Here is a 19,432-nt window from a genome sequence, read left to right as displayed (position 1 = left end):
GACTTATCGTTCAATAAATGGACATGACCTCAATAATTTTATTAGTCGTGATATCGTCCATTGGTTCACAAAATGAACTAACATTTATTATGACTGTGGGCGTGGCCAACATGACCTGGTAATGCGGAAGTGCAGAGGGTCTACATACACAGGGAGTGAATAGACACAAATTGTACCTTTTATTTGAAAAAATGGCACCAATCAACACCCAAACTAATTAAAAAAAAACATAGAAATGGCCCAGTATCTTTCTAGTTGCTTAACTTTAGTGTTTCTTAGGTTCGTTCTGTGTCAGCCTTCCTCTCAATGTCAGAATATCTCTTGAGTGAAGGCTGAGGCAGGGTCTTTATGCTGGTCCAACGCAAGCCAGCTGGGACAGACTGGGGCTGCATGTCATGGTGTGGGGCGAACCCACGCTTCCCCTGCCTCTGCACTTCGCAATGTGTATATGTATATATATGTTGAAGAACCTACTTTAAGCTACTTTGGTCCAAGCTTGGACATTTTTGGGTTCCAAAATTAAATTAAAGGTCTTAAATTGCAAACAATATCGTTTATCGCAATAATTTCTGGGAGTACATATCGTTCACACAAAAAATGTTATCGTGACAGGCCTACTCATACATCAGCTCATGTTGTGTGGATTGGTTATTGCTAATCTGTGTCCTTAGTTACCCTGGTTATTTATCTGTGGCTCTGTACCCTCCTGTATTCTGATCTGATGGATTATGAGGGGATGCTGAAGGCCTCGCTAACAGTTTGTCCGTCACCTGCTGAACAGTATTACAGATCTGCTGTGTCTCGCTCTCGCGTGGCGTCACTTCAGGTCACGGCTGATCTCACAAGATCTGACGCTAAATGATTTAAAGCCAAAGGTCAAACTGGTCCTGGAGTCGCGCTGAGAGCTAACGCTGTCTCCTCCTGTTCACGTCCTGCAGCAGCAGCAGGACTACAGTTAGCGTAGCATTGCTAAGAAGCCTAGCAAGTTGATATACTTTTTATCCTGAAGATTATGGCACAAGCCCATTTCTCGTTCTTAAAAAAGTTTGGACATATCTTCTCAGTAAATGTTCTTATCTTTTCTTATCTGATCTTATTTTTCTTATTAAGAATTTTATTATGAATAGTGAAGTGATCCAGACTATGAAGGAACACATAAGGAATCATGTAGTACCTTAAAATAAGTGTTAAACACTAAACCAAAATACTCTGTGAAGAAGCTTTTAGATGCTGTTCTTATCTGCAGCTGTTAACTTTTAGTTAAAAGTAAAAATAAATTAAAATGAATTGAAAATTTCAAAGCAAACGAGAGATTTCAGAAGCAAAAGTCTTTAACAGAAAAATCATTTTAAAATAGCTGCATGGTAAAATAAAGTGACCAAGTATATTTAAATATATATATATTTGCTATCTATTTTGTCTCTTTTGAATTTGCAACATACAATTTTTCCTTTTGATTCTTAAAAATTTGATTGCGGATTTTTTTTTTTTTGTGTAAAAACCTCACAAAATACACTCCACAGTGAATTGGGGTCAAATTTGGCGGCATAATTTACTTGTGTTTAAAAAATAATTTAATGCTTAAACATTGAAAGCCCCAATTTTACCACATTTTCACATGTTCTTCTCTTTCTGTAGGTGACTGGGACTGCCATCCTCTAGATCCAGCTGTGTGGCATGTAAGTATTGCAATTTTATGACGAATGGAATAATAGTAATGCTCCAAAATGGAATCGAATCTTTTTACACTGACTTCTAATAATTTTTTCCATTAATTTCTATTGATATTTCTGAGATACTATTTTTTGTGTGATGCAATGAAACTATTGACTATTAAAGTGGAGACCTCTCTGGTGAGAATGTGTAATTGCGCACAGCTTGTGGAAGAGTACTTTTAATGTAAGTTGCTGTATGAAACTTAGTGTTTGTGTATATTTATTTGTTCTTTTATAAAAAATTTAAAGAACAAATACATACAACTAACCTACCAGACCACTCTAATGGTTTGTAGAGTTTTAAAAAGAATATATTAGATGTTGCAGGGATGGATTGTCATGCCAGGACACTGATACTATTAATTACAATATTGTGTCTCTTCTCAACTCAGCAATCCTGCTGCTGCTTTCAGTTGAACCCTTTCACACCCTCATGTATTTTCTTTATTTTTAAAAGTTTTGTTGCACTTAACACTATTTGAGAGCTGTTGTCCATCAGAATAGACCAGACCAAACCAGCCAATGAACAAGTTTCTAAGCCAAAAAAACAGTAACTTGGCCCCGCCCACCCCACTGTAAAAAGAGTAGTACTTAAGCTTAATTAATAGAGACAATTTGTACTAAACTTATGTGATTTAGAACATTTTATAATTATGTTCGTTACTCTTTAGTGATGGTTCATGAAATAAAGAAGGTCAAGATGAAATATAAAATATTACAATATCGCAATGCAATAGATAAAAAAAACAACTTAACATTTTAGTTAATTTTATTTTATTTTAGTAGAATATTAGTCTTATTTTCTGTGCATTACAGACAGAAAATAGCATTTTTACATTTGCATTTTTTTCAATCACTGGAGATAAATTAGATCTGAAAGGGTTAAAGGAAAAAAATGTGGGACTGCGGCTTTAACTGTAATAATAATAATAATAATAATAATAATGCCTCGTATTACTAATTACAATCTAAAAACACACTGATTATTGACTACAAAGTGGTCCAGCGGTCTAAAGCACTGCCACTTTGATCGGGAGATCACTGGTTCGAATCCCAGTCATGCAGCTTTAAATCGGCTGCTGGATTGGCCTTGCTCACTCTGGGTGGGTAGAGTAGATGGTGCTCTTTCTCCTCATCACTCCTAGGGTGATGTTGATCAGCACGAGGCATCTGTGAGCTGATGTATCAGAACCGAGTCGCTGTGCTTTCCTCCGATGCTACTCGGCAATGCTGCATCAGCAGCAGTTTAAAAAGAGGCGGAGTCTGAGTTTATATGTATCGGAGGAGGCGTGGGCTAGTCTTTACCGTCCTTGTGTTGTGGCATCACTAGTGATGGAATATAAATAGCTGAGTAGCAGCTAAATGTGTGGGACGATTGGCCTAGCTAAATTGGGAGAAAAATGTGAAAAAAAAACTGCACAGTACCTTTTCATACAGTAAACCTTTGGTAATGCACTCTGTGTATGAGTGTGTGTTTGTGTGTATAAGTGTGTGTGTGTTTTATTGGACGGTGTGTGTGCATCAGCGCCAGAGTGTGCCCGTCATTAATGGGATTGAAAAGCAGCGTTCCATTTCTCCTCAGCATCCTGTTACCTGGCAGCCGTCCAAAGAGGGGGATCATTTGATCGGCCGCATCACTCTGAGCAAGCGCTCGGCCATGCCCCGCGAAGCCGGCTCGCTGCTGGGGCTAAAGGTGAGCCTGTCAGCGGCGCTGCCACTGCTGTATATTACACCTCATACACAGCTCTGTTAGCATGCTACGCTATGCTACACTACACACGGCTATATCATCCTCATTACTGCTGTACATTACACCCCAAACACAGCTCTGTTAGCATGCTACGCTACGCTACACTACACACGGCTATATCATCCTCATTACTGCTGTACATTACACCCCAAACACAGCTCTGTTAGCATGCTATGCTATGCTATGCTACACTACACACGACTACACAAGACTCTATCATCATCATTACTGCTGTACATTACACCCCAAACACAGCTCTGTTAGCAGGCTACGCTATGCTACGCTAAACACAGCTATATCATCCTCATTACTGCTGTACATTACACCCCATACACAGCTCTGTTAGCATGCTACGCTATGCTACACACGGCTACACACGACTCTATCATCATTATTACTGCTGTACATTACACCCCAAACACATCTCTACGCTACGCTACGCTACGCTAAACACGGCTATATCATCCTCATTACTGCTCTATACGTCCTATACACAGCTCTGTTAGCATGCTACGCTACACTACGCTACACACAACTCTATCATCATTATTACTGCTGTACATTACACCCCAAACACAGCTCTGTTAGCATGCTACGCTACGCTACACTACACACGGCTATATCATCCTCATTACTGCTGTACATTACACCTCATACACAGCTTTGTTAGCATGCTACGCTACACACGGCTATATCATCCTCATTACTGCTGTACATTACACCTCATACACAGCTTTGTTAGCATGCTACGCTACAATACGCTATGCTACGCTAAACACGGCTACACAAGACTCTATCATCATCATTACTGCTGTACAGATACTGTAGGTTACATCTCTACACATAACTCTCAGAATCACCCCCAGACATTTATTATCAATCATATCATAAAATAAAAAATAAAAAAACTCATCATTTTTAAGGTGCACCAGTGGTCTTTTTTTTTCCAGAGCTGTAGGAAGCTGAAAGTCTTTGTCTATTGTCAGTAAAGGCTCCTGATTATATAAAATCTTTAATTGTCTTGTTTGTTCTTCACAAAACTTTAAGTTTTAAGATGTCATACTGTATAAAAGACTGACCTCAGTGCTGTGATGTTCTCAGGTGGTCGGTGGGAAGATGACGGAGACGGGTCGTCTGGGAGCTTTCATCACCAAAGTAAAGAAAGGAAGTCTGGCGGATATCGTGGGGCATTTACGAGCAGGTGAGGAGAACTAAACAGCATAGGCAAAGAATATGTCTACACTAAGAGCATTTTAACCCTACCGACGGATTTTCCGTCCAAAATCGCACCTTGTGTTCTCAGCTTAATTTCTCAGGAATCCCTTCACACATAAACATAATCCATATATGGTTAGAAAGGGCGGGGCTTACTCTTTCTAAAAATAGTGATCACATCCCAGTGCTGTAAAGCTAAATCTACAAGAAACCCATTGAAAAAAAAACACCTAAAAAAGTGAAAAATCTCCTTCCCCAACCAATATTATTTACCTTTAGTGCTTCAAACATATTTATATGATGTTTCAAACCAAATAATATCAGTAAATAAAGACTCAAAAGTGTCCACAGAAAAAGTGTGAAACTACCTGCTTTACTCAAACTAAAGCTAGGTATGGTGTGCGCACTACTTTATATAGTTTTATATAGCTTTTATATAGCTTGCACATTTTATTTATTTAAAAAAAAAAAAAAAATATATATATATATATATATATATATATATATATATATATATATATATATATATATATATACATTTTGTATATACAGTAGTTTTCTTTGTGTGTCCTGATCCTCAAAATACTGAAAGGCATAGGCTGCTCTGAGGGTCAGGTTTTTAGTATCTACATGTATCCTAGAGGTGTGATTATTGATTATCAAGAAAAATAGCTCCACCTGATGCTGTTTCTCCATGTATTTTATCAAAGTAATAATTAATAATCCATGTAATGAACGATCATCAGTATTCTTATGCTTTCAACTCATAAACACTCTAGTCTAAACATCCATTTTTGAAAAGATATCTTAGGTGTGAATATATTTAAAGTCTATACATTCAAAAATAAGTGAAAAAAAAAACAGGTGTTTGGTAAAATTTTGAGCAAAACATGATCAGTTCTAGTAAAATATAACAATTCTGCTTCCTTTAACATTTTAAATGATAATATTTTTGAGCAGCCGTATGTCTTCTGGAGTAAAAGAGATCAGGGCATGTGTCTGTCTGATATAATTACTGTGTTATAAGACCTGAAAGAGGAACTGAAAACAAAAACGGAGAAAAAACACACCAAAACCTAGAGTTTAAAAAGTTAACACATAAAATAACCTACATGTGGTGGAGTCGCCCTATATTTCACTCTGATTGGTTTGTAGAATGTTGCCAGGTCTGCAAGTTTTGTTTTAGATTCCACTTAAACTGCTTTTATTTCTGTTCATGAATAAGAGTTAATCTACAGTTACAGTAGATACAGATGCAGGCAGCCTGCAGTGATGAGGAGCTTTTACTCACTGTATTCAGTACGAATTCAGTATGAATTTCTCTTTGTACAGTACAGTTCTGTGTACAGCAGTATCTCTGATACACTGATGGAGATATTTTCTGATTTCAGGTGACGAGGTGCTGCAGTGGAACGGGAAGGCGTTGCCTGGAGCAACCAAGAAGGAAGTGTACAACATCATCCTAGAGTCACAGGCTGCTCCTCAAGTAGAGATAGTGGTTTCCAGACCGATTGGGTAAGAAGAATAAACCCCAACCCCTTCATTACACATTATACTGTTTATCAGTTTAGAGGCTGCTTTAATCTGAATAAAAGTTCTTCTTCTGCATTGAGGAATTTATTGCCTCATAATTTCTGCAGGTTTTCTAAGTGTGGATTATATTAGGATTACAGTACAAGTGAGGCATCCACATATAGAAAAAGAATAAAGAAAAAATACAACTGCTATCATGTGAAAACCTTGAATCACCATTCTTGATTTTTTTCACATTTTTTTTAAATATATGCATTTGCTATTTTTTACTAAGTAGATCTTTAATAAAACTCTCATCCCACTTTAACCAATGCTGACCTTAAAAATCAATATTTAAATAATAAAAAAAATAAAAATAAAATAGAAAACACATAGTTGACTGTGTTAAATCCTGGATTATATTTACATTTCCTGATTTTTCCTAATTACATGAAATAATTCAGTCTAATTTTCTGTTTTTTGAAACTTAGAATCTGTTACAAGTTATAAAATCAATTAAATAGAATACAGTTTCTTCTATAGAATTGACAGACAGACAGACAGACAGACAGATAGATAGAATAATTTTGTTAATTAAAGTATATATTTATAGTTTCATCGTTCTGGTCAACTCTATTAATTCTCATATAAAACTGCATAAAATCAGTATATTAATTATTTGCAAAATCTTATATTTCATATTTCTCATATTTACCGTATTTTTCGGACTATAAGGCGCACCGTATTATAAGGCGCAATGACGATTTTTGGGAAAAAATAAGTATTTTAAGTGCGCCTTATAGCCCGAAAAATACGGTACTATAGTGATATTGAGCAATCTCTCATTCATTTTTTAATAAATAATAATGTACAGAAAATGCATTTCATTCTGTTATTAGACATGGAATGGAGTCCATATACACACACACAGTGTGTGTGTACATTTGATTTAGTAGGAGTTTTAAGCATCCATGGTCTTAGTTTTAGTTTTACCTATAGTTTCAGTGGAACACATTCGTTTAATTAATTTATATTAATATGTATTTTATTATATATATAAATTATATGTTTGCATGTTATGTTTTGCGCTTTGGACGTAATGGTTCCTTATGTCATGTTGAAATCTTATAATGAACAAAAATGCTAAAAAAAAAAAAAGTTGCCTTTCATTGAAAATTAGGAAAGATACAAGGTTTGTGATACATTTAAATGAAATTATTTTGTATTTTTTTATATTCATATTTATATTTTAAATTAACATTTTTGTTTTCTCACCGCATGTAAAAGATGTATCCATCGTATTCTTTCCAAAAACTTCTTGAGAAAGGTGTATAAAGCTTATCAGTAAGTAAAACTCCCAATCAGTGGCGGTGATAGTGTCCCCAGTACCCATAACCCCAGTACCCCAGTACCCAGTACCCCAGTACCCAGTACCCCAGTACCCAGTTCCCCAGTATCTAGTACCCCAGTGCCCGGTACCCAGTACCCCAGTATCTAGTACCCCAGTACCCCAGTACCCAGTACCCCAGTATCTAGTACCCCAGTGCCCAGTACCCAGTACCCCAGTGCCCAGTACCCAGTACCTGACCTTAAAATACCGTCAAACCTCAAATGATGGCATTATACAGTGTGTAGCATTACTGTCAGTTATTATCAATACATAAAACCTGAGCTAATCAATCCCTCTGGATCCCTCCTCTTCCCCTGTTTGAGTTATTAAAGTGATACCACTGATCAGTCCAGGTATTCTGTGTGTATTTTTTCATTATACTTTATTGTTATACTCTTAAAATACTGTATCATTATTCTTTTTAAAGGGACACACCGAGAATTCCACAGACATCACATCCTCCTCTTGAATCAAGTAAGTTTTCTTTTTCAACTCATTTCCATGCAGACTTTTTGATTATAAGCACAATAGGTCCTATCTTACACCTTGTGCGAGGTGCGTTGCAATGCTCATTGCTATCTTGCACCCAGCTAACAGTCTAATTTCATGCTTTGCACTTGCATCGTTTAAATAGCAACAGCGCATTATGCAACACTAATAAGGAACAGGGGTGTCGCTATGTTTCGCTTCTAATTCAGCAGGTCTCGCCGCTGTGTGTCTAAAGCTAGGCTAAGTTCAGTAAACAAAACTGTAATTGAAAACTGTAAAAAAAAGACACATTTTTACAAGCGCTGGATGTTAATCTACACTGATTTCTCTCCTGAAAACTGTTTATTTGGGTGAGTAAAGTGCTTCTGTTTTTTTTACAGTAAGATTACAGTAGATTTACAGGTTTCCAATAAGGCTGGGTCCAGCAGCATTAGCATTAGTAGCTAACCGCTAGCTCTAGCCACATTTGGCAGCTAATGCTGACTAGGGTTAGCAGCAGGCTACATGCCAATATACTCACCTCTGAATGGCAAAAGAGCTAGCACTTAGTGTGTTTAGTAGATAATGCTAATACTGCTCCAGCTGTGCTAGCTGGGGTTAGCAGCAGACTACAGGCCGATAATACTCACCTCTGAATGACAAAAGAGCTAGTGTATAGCATGGTTAGCGGATAATGCTAATACTGCCCCAGTCTTGGTATAACGCTGTATTTACTTACAACCTGACTGGTAAAATTCATACATAAGGTGCACAGACAATATTTTGGGGGTCTGTTAATAAGGTGTGTTTAGGTCATTTCTGGTGAATTGCTATCTTGGCAATGAAAAACACAGGTGCACCGCTGACTGAATACAACCTAGACAGACGTCAATAGTTGAACAGACATTCATTGCTATCACTATTTAACATTATGCCCAAAACACACCCATGATTAATTAAGAGAATTAGTACATGCCTTTTGTGTGTTTTGAGACGAGCAAGGTGTACTTTTCCTGTCATTACGATAGCAAAGACACACTGACACGCCCTTAATCAAGCTGCATGAAAAAAATAAAAATAAGGTCACAACTCTTTTGATTTACTGCATTTACTGATTTACTGCTGTATGTTGCTGGCCCAGCTGGTTCCAGCTCTATAGATGAATCCCAGAAGATGGACCGCCCCTCCATCTCCGTCATGTCCCCCACCAGTCCGGGAATGTTGAGAGACCTTCCTCAGGTTCTACCCGGCCAGCTTTCAGTAAGTCTTATTCTGTGCATGAGCTGCTATCTAGACTACAGCTTATTTAATCCATGTAATAAAAGTACTGCCAATAGAATAGGACTCTCTGTAGTAGATAAACATGATGAACCTATTGGCACCATTGGTGCCTAATGCAAGTTATGAGTTGGATCACTATGTGGACAGCGATTGTTTTTTCTGCTTTACTATCTAGATATTAATAATTTTATCATCTTTACTAAAAATGGTGTATGTTCTTCTCTTTTTACCAGGTAAAACTGTGGTATGACAAGGTTGGCCATCAACTTATTGTCAACGTTTTACAAGCCAGAGAACTTCCTCCTCGACCAGACGGACGGCCACGGAACCCTTATGTCAAGATGTACTTCCTTCCTGATCGGGGGTGAGCAGATCGTATTTAATACAGTTTAACACACATTTAACTGGTGGTACATATCTGAGGCTGTTCACATCTTGTTCACAAGAAATGGTGTACCATATTTCTTTGGCACTATAAGGTGCACCCTATTATAAGGCACACCATCAATGAATGTCTCAATGAATTTTCTGGTCTATTTTCATACACAAGGCCTACCAGATTATATCACTATAAGGAACTTCTAATTCAGCAGGTCTCGCTGCTGGGTGGTGGTGGGGGTATACATTTAGTTAGCTAAAGCTAAGCTTAGCTAAAAAAAAATGAGTGCTGGATGTTAATCTACACAGATTTCTCTCCTGAAAACTGTTTTTTTTGGGTGAGTAAAGTGCTTCCGTTTATTTACAGTACGTTTAGATTCACGAATTATAATTAGCATTAGCATTATCGTCTAACCACTAGTGTTCCAGTAAACCAGGGTGATATTAGCTAGCGGTTTGTTTCTCGTTGCTTGTTTTAATACGGTAAATGCGCGGGCTACAGTCTGATGTAACTTTGAATGCCAAAATATCCAGCACGGTTAGCGGGTAATGCTAATGCTGCTCCAGCAGTATTAGCCGGTGTTAGGAGCAAGCTATAGGCCCATCGTACTCACCTCTGAATGGGGAAAGAGCTAGCGCTTAGTGCGGTTAGCGGCTAATGCTAATACTGCTCCATCCTTGGTGCTGGAGAAACTTTACTTAAACTCCTCTATAACGCTGTACTTCACCAGAGTGACTTTACTGCTCTTTAATACCTGACTGGTAGAATTCATACGTAAGGTGCACTGGATTATAAGGTACACTGTTTTTTTTTTTTGGAAAATTAAAAGAAATGAAGTGCATCTTATAGTGTGAAAAATACGGCAAATGGAATTAATAAGATTATTGAGAGATCAATGATTGACAGTTTTGCTCAAAATATTGCAATGCACACAACATTATGTGTGACATACCAGAGTTCAAAAGAGGACAAATTGTTGGTGCACGTCTTGCTGGAGCATCTGTGACCAAAACAGCAATTCTTTGTGATGCATCAAGAGTCACGGTATCCAGGGTAAGGCCAGCATACCACCAAGAAGGACCAACCACATCCAACAGGATTAACTGTGGACGCTGTAAGAGGAAGCTGTCTGAAAGGGATGTTCGGGTGCTAACCCGGATTGTATCCAAAAAGCATAAAAACATGGCTGCCCAAATCACGACAAAATTCAATGTGCACCTCAACTCTCCTGTTTCCACCAGAACAGTCCGTCAACACAATACATTATTGTGCTCTAAAACCAGGTGTTATAGTTTCATTGTCCAACACCTGTATCTAGTAGAGGCTGGAGGTGATGAGCTGCTCTCTAGTATCAACAACACCATATTTTTCTGAAATTTCAACATTTTATCAGCTCTAACAAGAGCTTTCTCTAATGGGTGGGGATAACAGTATGTAAAATATGTATATGTAACTGTTGCAGCTTTGTTGTTTTAGGGTTTTGGAACTGGCCCATTTTTCATCTATGTTTTGGTTATGCCAGATTTTCTTTTAAAGGAGAAACTATACGAATATACGAATCTTGATGTTCTAGGATCTATTAAATATGGCAAAAGTTTCCAAACTCTTGAACTCTACAAACACTACAATGCTATTCTCTCTCTCTCTCTTTCTCTCTCTCTCAGTGATAAGAGCAAGAGGAGGACAAAGACGGTGAAGAAGAGCTCAGAACCCAAGTGGAACCAGACGTTTCTGTACTCTCACGTTCACCGCCGGGACTTCAGAGAGCGCATGCTGGAGATCACCGTGTGGGACCAACCCCGAGCTCAGGAGGAGGAGAGCGACTTCCTGGGAGAGGTGAGCGTGTACACGTGTAGTGGAGATCTGGGAAACTGCAATAATCTAACTATCTAACTAAATTAAGATTTCTTAATTGTGGTATCAACTTTAAAATTGAACAGATGTTAAATTGCGATTTAAAAAAAATGTAATATCATATTATATCATATTATATAGATGTATTACACACAGAGTGATCTATTTTAAGTCTTTATTTATGTTATTGTTGATGATTATTGCAGCTTACAGCCAATGAAAACCCAAAAATCAGTGTCTCAGAAAATTAGAATATTATATAAGAAAAATTTGTACTTTTGGTATCAGTGTGGGCAGTGTGTCAAATCCTGCTGGAAAATGAAATCCGCATCTCCATTAAAAAGTTGTAGTAGCAGAGGGAAGCATGAAGTGCTGTAAGATTTTGTGGGAAAACAAAACTGCACTGACTTTAGACTTGATAATAAAACACAGTGGATCAACACCAGCAGATTTCATTTTCCAGCAGGATTTGGCACACTGCCCAAACTGCCAAAAGTCCAAAATTGGTCTTATGTAATATTCTAATTTTCTGAAACTCTGACTTTGATTTAACATTTAGCCACAAAGTTTGCCAGATGTTAAGTTTTGGGTACTTAAACACATAAAAACATAAATCCAACAACACATTAACATTTAACATTGTGTTAGAATTTTACACTGTCTGGACGATAACATTACGAAGTTTAGCAGTGTTTGATTGTTTGATTTTGGCCTTCGTACCTTCATACCAAATGTTAGTATGGATTTATGTTCGATTTTGCTTACCTAACATTACATTGTACAGATGTTTTAAACCTTTAATTGGAAATCAAAGTGACATATCATTCAAAAGCTAACATTGATTTGATATCAGGTGATACATACAGTAATAACTGACTGTTCTTTATCTTCTCCTCAGATCCTGATAGAGCTGGAGACGGCGCTGCTGGACGATCAGCCGCACTGGTATAAGCTGCAGTCTCACGACGTGTCCTCCCTCCCCCTGCCCCAGCCCTCCCCCTACCTCCCCCGCAGACACGTCCACGGAGAGAGCCCCAGCAAGAAGCTACAGAGTAAGTGTCTTCAAACTGGGGGAAAATCAATGCTTTATATTTGGCCAAAAAATGCTATTAATGACAATGAATGTATTGATGACCTACAATTTTACCTTTTTATGCTTTTATTGTGTAACAATGTAACTGATTTTAGGAGCTAGCAAGCTGCTATGATGCTGAATTATGTGTCCAAAAGTTGGTAGACACCTGATTACTCTGTGGTTACTCTGAAAAATTAATCTTACAGACATTACATCATCATATTAATTGAGTACAATATCAGCATTCAGTTGTAACATATGTAACATATGGTGAACAATAGCAACTATTATATATTTATATTTATAATTCTATTATAAAGGTAAATTTTAATGTGCTGTTGGATTAAAACAACACATTTCATGTAAAATAAGAACATTTGGCTAATATTTAGTATGAAGGTATAAAGACCAAAGTCCAACATCTGCTAAACTTCATAATCTTAATGTTCACACAACAAATAATATGCTGTTAGTTTTAAATCAATTCATGTCATGGTGTCAATTAACCAAATTAACAATTCAACATTAAAGCTGTAATGTCAAGAGTCAAGGGGCCCTATTTTTTTAAAGAGCTTTATATTAGATATTAGAACATTGCTGTAAGGATTTGATTGATTTCAGCCACACAGGCAATTGTGAGGTGAGGTACAGATGTTGGCTGGTTAGTTCTTGATTAGGGTTAAAAACAAAATTCAGGTATAGAGACAAAATTGTAACAATAAAACAAAAAAAAATCTATTTTTTTTATTTAATGGTTTTTAACCCTCTATTCAAAGCTTAGCATTGGACATGGTGACCAAAGGACCGTACAAGCTGTTTGCTAAACTGAAGGAATTAATTCACTCATTTTTAAAGGGTGGCTAAATGCTTTTGGACACATAGTGGATTATTTTACACTAAAAAACTTCACATAACTTTAACTTTAGGTATAAGAATCTATGATAATTCATATTGCTTATAATTCTTAAAATAAGTCCACCTCTGAGAATGTGTGTCAATTTGCAGTCTTTATTATGGTATTAAGGAAATCTGGGTCCAAACCATTTAAAATTATGTTTTTGACAATTGCAACTACCGTATTTTTCGCACTGTGAGGCGCATCGGATTATAAGGCACACTATCAATAAACATCTATTTTCTGGACTGTTTTCATACACAAGGCGCATCGGATTATAAGGCACTTTATGTGACACTAGTAAGGAACAGGGGTGTCGCCATATTTTTCTTCTTATACAGCAGGTCTCGGCGCTGGGTGGTGGTGGGTAACTAAGCTAAATAATGAAAACTGTAATTCTTAAAAAAAAAAAAGAAGAGTTTTAAATTCAAATGAGTACTGGATATTAATCTACACAGATTTCTCTACTAAAAACATTTATTAGTTTATTTAGGTGAGTAAAGCGCTTCTGTTTATTTACAGTAAGCTTAGATTCCTTACTTTCTCCAGCATGAAGGCAGGAGCATTAGCATCAGCATTAGCGGTTAATTGCTAGTGGTTAGAGGCTAACTCTGCCCTGTTCTGGTAAGCCAGGGGGATATCAGCTAGCGGTTCGTCACACGTAGCTTGTTTTAACATGGTAAACACGCAGACTACAGTCAGATATACTCACCTCTGACCAGCAAAAGAGCTGTGTGGTAAGTAGGTAATGCTAATGCTGCTTCAGCAGTGCTAGCCGGGGTTAGCAGCAGGCTACAGACTGATAAAACTCACCTCTGAACGTCTAAAAAGCTTACCTAGCACTTAGCGTGGTTAGAGGCTAATGCTAATACTACTCCAGTTTCGCGTCTTGGTGCTGAAGAACTACATTGAAACGCCTGTATAACTCTTTATGACTTTACTGCTCCTTAATACCTTACTGGTAAAATTCATACTGTACATAAGGCGCAATGATGATTTTTGGGAAAATAAAGGATTTTAAGCGCACCTTATAGTGTGAAAAATATGGCACACTTTCTTTTATCTTATGTCCATCTTTGTTGAAACTCAATGAAGGCAGTCTGAGACTGTGATACTTGGTTTGGGTTTTGCTTCATTTTTGTACTATGAATGTGAACACAACCAAAGCATCCATGTCTCCAACATCAGCGGTTTACAAGGTTTTAACCTTATCCTTATCAAATGTATGTGATGAATAATACAGTATATTTTATTACACACATCCTCAGAGGTCTGTAAACCAGCTCTATAGTGTGCTTGGGACCTATATGATGCTGTATGATGCTATATTTTATAGGCGTTGAACTGTATGCTGTGTGTGTGTCTCAGGATCTCACCGCATCATTGAGACTGATTATGATGATGCTATTACGGTAGTGTCTTCAGGTGGGTGGGCTGGGGGAGGGGCCGCGGTGGTTATGCAGTAGACATCCAGCACAGGGTGAGAGAGAAGCCGGCCAATCAGAGGACTGCTATTAATCTGCATTAACAACTGTTGTAACTGCCCTGTTTATTTACTGTTCATATTTAGCCATGTGCACTACAGTTCAAAAGTGTGGAATCAGCGTTTACAGCCATATTGTAATGTAGAATAAAATGTACAATTCCATAGGTTTTATATGTGCAATTTGGAAATTTCAGAAATTTTTCAGTTTTATTTGTCCTGATAAATAAAGTTGTATACTACAATCGATAATTAGTTTCAATATGTACTACACTTAAAAAAATATCAGTGTTTACAATAATATAAAATATTTTATTGTAAGTATTATGCCAGAAAGGTGCAATTCCACAGGTTTTATAGATTAAGTATGGAACTTCCGAATTCAGAATTTTTAGGTTTATTTAGATGGAGAAAGTATAATAAAATTGATAATAAAATAAATATATATACCACTCTGGAAAAAAATGAGTTATACATGGGAGAGGCAAAAAGAAAAAAGGGTCAGCAACTATAAAAAAAAAAAAGTACTGGGGAAAGGCAAGAGTGGTAAGAGTGGTAAAAAAATACAAAAACAGGTCGGTAACAAAAGAGAAACAAACAGAAGAAATGCAAGGTAGAAGAGCTAAAAAAAATAGATTCAATGCACATAAAAAACTAGATTCAAGAGACAGAGGAATATTTATACAAACAGGACCAGGTGTGAGCAATCAGAAGCTCGGCAAGTTAGAATGCCATAGCGTCACATAATCAGCAAAGTCTGGAAGGTCTGGTGTAGGTGCATGTTGGAGTCTTTTTAAAGAGGTAATTAAGTGTTGTGGTGATTAACTTGGTAGAATGATTGTAAATAAGTAATCATAAAATAGTACATATTATTGTATAGTATATCATGTAATGTAAAACATAATTGTGTATTGTATAAAAACAAATGTATAGAAATAGCCTCAGGTCGAGTTTATAAACGTATTTATTTTTATCTATACATATTTAAAATTCTTTAAATTGTTACTATTAAAACTATTTTCATATTATTACTTTATATGGACAAAAGTATTGGGACTTTACAGGAGCATTTATGGCATTTTACACAGGTGGCATTCGACCTTAATTAAACAACTTCAATTATAAGATCACAAAGATGTGTCCCAAAACTTTTGACTAGATAAGGTATTGATAAGTGATTCCAAACTTTTGAACAAATAAAAAAGTAAAAAATATACAATGAAACTCAACCACATTGAAAAAACAATAGATAAACATATATTTTAAGGACTAATGATAATTGGTAATTGCAAAAAATATGAATACTAATAAAAACGATTAAACTATACAAAAAAAGCTCTTTGTTAGAAACTAAGAAACTAGAAAAATTTAATTGCCCTGACACAGAGAGAGATGGTGCGTGATTTTTATTTGTTTGTTGGATGTAAAATCAATCTTTCTCCCCCTCTGCTGGACTGTAGTAGTAATGAAGCTGCTCAACACAGCAAAACTCACATCACAAAAAAACTGCATGGAAACTACAAGAATGGCACCATAGTTCAATCAGTAGTAGCACTTATAACACCTTCATAAGGCCTAATAAATGTGTTATAAAGCTGGTATAATAACTGCTAAAGTGAAATGTTACAGATTATGGCAGCTTTAATCAACATTAAAATGGGTCTTATGACAAAAGGTTCACTTATGGTGTAAACCTTGGTTTTTTTATTTTTATTTATATTTATTTTTTTTGTTTATTTGATTTTTGCATGCTTGTAGAAAAGCTTGCTATAGAAACTATAGAGTAATGATACGTTTTTTTTATGCTGTAGTGTAAAGAATGGTCAAGACTGTGGTTTAAAGAGTTAATGTGTGAAACTGAGGAGTTTTGAGAGTAAAGTTACCTGAGAAGATGTAAAATTATGCCTTTAAAGATTAATTTAAAGGTGTTCTTCTGCTAAAATCCACTTTTTCTTGTTCTTTGTAAAATACAGTAGGTCTCTCTGAGTTGTTTATGACGCTGCACATGAAACTCTTCCTCAACCTCCACCATTGTCTGCAGTAGCTAGTAAAAAAGAAAATATTCAGAAAAATGAGAGTCAATCAGGAAAAGCACCAAGTCTACATCACCCTGTGAATTATTTAGTATTCATGGCCCTGCCCACATTGGCTCGCGACTGCCCACAAGCAGAGATGAAGCCAAGCAGCGACGCCGTCTCGTCAGACAGGAGATAACTAACAGTGCTAGAAACAGCATGGCAGTTCGTTCCTGTGTTATTTGTGCAAATAACACATCAGTGTTTATATGCTTTACCCAGTAATTCAGAGCCAAGAAACTAAAAAAAAATGGTTAGAATTGGTCTATGGAGGAAAAACACCACCAGTGAAGTACAATCGAGATAGGTAGGTATGTGTTTAGAACAGTTCTGTTTACACTAGTTAAAAGTAAAAATCCACCCCAGGGTTTTGTTCCAACTGTCAGGGCATGCATGTCAATATGTATGCATGTATGAATATTCATGAGCAAGAGCCAAAATCCTATCGTTTCTCCCTGCTCGCTCCTCCACCGGACTATAAGCGTTATACCGGATCACCGGAACATATGCAATTATTTATGCTGATTCTTTAGGAATGAGATCGGATGAAAAATAAAAAACATAGCATTAGAAACTTAATGAGAGCATAGTGAAGACCTTAACCTTTTTGTTGTAGGTTAAATTTTGTTACAGGTTAATGACATACGATTTTAAGGTGGTATTATTGTAAGATATGCAGTAGTACCTATTCAAGCCCATTCCCGCCATATAAAATTAACAAAAATCCAGCACATTTTTTTCCTTATTATTAGGTGAACTGCTATCTCATTATTTTGTGATACTACTTATTTTGAGATACTTTGTCATTATTTTGAGATACCAAGTCACTTTTTTGAGAGAGCTAGTGTGTTTGCTTTTGGGGAAAAAAAATGTTTTTTCTTTATAACTTATGACTTACTATTACAAAATAATGAGATAGTATAACAAAATAATGACTTACTATTACAAAATAATGAGATAGTATAACAAAATAATGACTTACTATTACAAAATAATGAGATACAGTTGTGGTCAAAAGTTTACATACACTTGTAAAAAAACATAATGTTATGGCTGTCTTGAGTTTTCAATAAGTTCTACAACTCTTATTTTTCTGTGATAGAGTGATCGGAACACATACATGTTTGTCACAAAAAACAGTCATAAAATTTGGTTCTTTCATAAATTTATTATGGGTCTGCTGAAAATGTCACCAAATCTGCTGGGTCAAAAATATACATACAGCAACAAAATTTGTCAATTTTGGTGATGTAGCAAGTTGTGTCAATCAAATTAGCTTCATGTCATGGCCTCTTCACTTCTTGTAAGTGATTCTGATTGACTACAGCTGTTGACTTCTCATGAGCCCATTTGAATAGGGCTCATTTGACCCAGTGATTAGACTCAGCTACAAAAGCTACAATGGGAAAGTCAAAGGAACTCAGTGTGGATCTGAAAAAGCGAATTATTGACTTGAACAAGTCAGGGAAGTCACTTGGAGCCATTTCAAAGCAGCTACAGGTCCCAAGAGCAACTGTGCAGACAATTATACGCAAGTATAAAGTGCATGGAACAGTTGTTTCACTGCCACGATCAGGAAGAAAACGCAAGCTATCACATGCTGCCGAGAGGAGATTGGTCAGGATGGTCAAGAGTCAACCAAGAATCACCAAGAAGCAGGTCTGCAAGGATTTGGAAGCTGATGGAACACAGGTGTCAGTCTCCACAGTCAAGCGTGTTTTACATCGCCATGGACTGAGAGGCTGCCGTGCAAGAAAGAAGCCCTTGCTCCAGAAAAGGCACCTTAAGACTCGGCTGAAGTTTGCTGCTGATCACATGGACAAAGATAAAACCTTCTGGAGGAAAGTTCTCTGGTCAGACGAAACAAAAATTGAGCTGTTTGGCCACAACACCCAGCAATATGTTTGGAGGAGAAAAGGTGAGGCCTTTAATCCCAGGAACACCATGCCTACTGTCAAGCATGGTGGTGGTAGTATTATGCTCTGGGGATGTTTTGCTGCCAGTGGAACTGGTTCTTTGCAGAAAGTAAATGGGATAATGAAGAAGGAGGATTACCTCCAAATTCTGCAGGAAAACTTAAAACCATCAGCCCGAAGGTTGGGTCTTGGGCGCAGTTGGGTGTTCCAACAAGACAATGACCCAAAACACACATCAAAAGTGGTAAAGGAATGGCTAAACCAGGCTAGAATTAAGGTTTTAGAATGGCCTTCCCAAAGTCCTGACTTAAACCCCATTGAGAACATGTGGACAGTGCTAAAGAAACGGGTTCATGCAAGAAAACCATCACATTTAGCTGAACTGCACCAATTCTGTCAAGAAGAGTGGTCAAACATTCGACCT

The 19,432-nt window shown here is 36.9% G+C and overlaps 1 protein-coding gene across 21 annotated transcripts in view; it reads left to right on the top strand.

Annotated features, from left to right (window-relative positions):
- The window catches only part of rims1b (regulating synaptic membrane exocytosis 1b), a 120,746-nt gene that overhangs the window by 59,315 nt on the left and 41,999 nt on the right, over window positions 1–19,432 (top strand). For 17 of the 21 annotated variants that reach the window (XM_049469679.1, XM_049469683.1, XM_049469680.1 and 14 more), the window contains 11 exons: window positions 1,639–1,679; window positions 3,298–3,408; window positions 4,567–4,666; window positions 6,072–6,195; window positions 7,480–7,536; window positions 8,010–8,056; window positions 9,192–9,310; window positions 9,565–9,695; window positions 11,375–11,546; window positions 12,463–12,616; window positions 14,903–14,959. In XM_049469679.1, the coding sequence (XP_049325636.1) occupies window positions 1,639–1,679; window positions 3,298–3,408; window positions 4,567–4,666; window positions 6,072–6,195; window positions 7,480–7,536; window positions 8,010–8,056; window positions 9,192–9,310; window positions 9,565–9,695; window positions 11,375–11,546; window positions 12,463–12,616; window positions 14,903–14,959 (1,113 nt within the window). The remainder of the gene's footprint in view (window positions 1–1,638; window positions 1,680–3,297; window positions 3,409–4,566; window positions 4,667–6,071; window positions 6,196–7,479; window positions 7,537–8,009; window positions 8,057–9,191; window positions 9,311–9,564; window positions 9,696–11,374; window positions 11,547–12,462; window positions 12,617–14,902; window positions 14,960–19,432) is intronic. The other 4 variants (XM_049469681.1, XM_049469698.1, XM_049469690.1 and 1 more) reach the window with 2 other exon arrangements.

Source organism: Astyanax mexicanus, chromosome 21, assembly GCF_023375975.1.
Source record: "Astyanax mexicanus isolate ESR-SI-001 chromosome 21, AstMex3_surface, whole genome shotgun sequence".
In the NCBI taxonomy this organism is placed as follows: domain Eukaryota; kingdom Metazoa; phylum Chordata; class Actinopteri; order Characiformes; family Acestrorhamphidae; genus Astyanax; species Astyanax mexicanus.
Note: the sequence above shows the minus strand (reverse complement) of the source record. Positions and strands in the feature narration are given on the sequence as shown.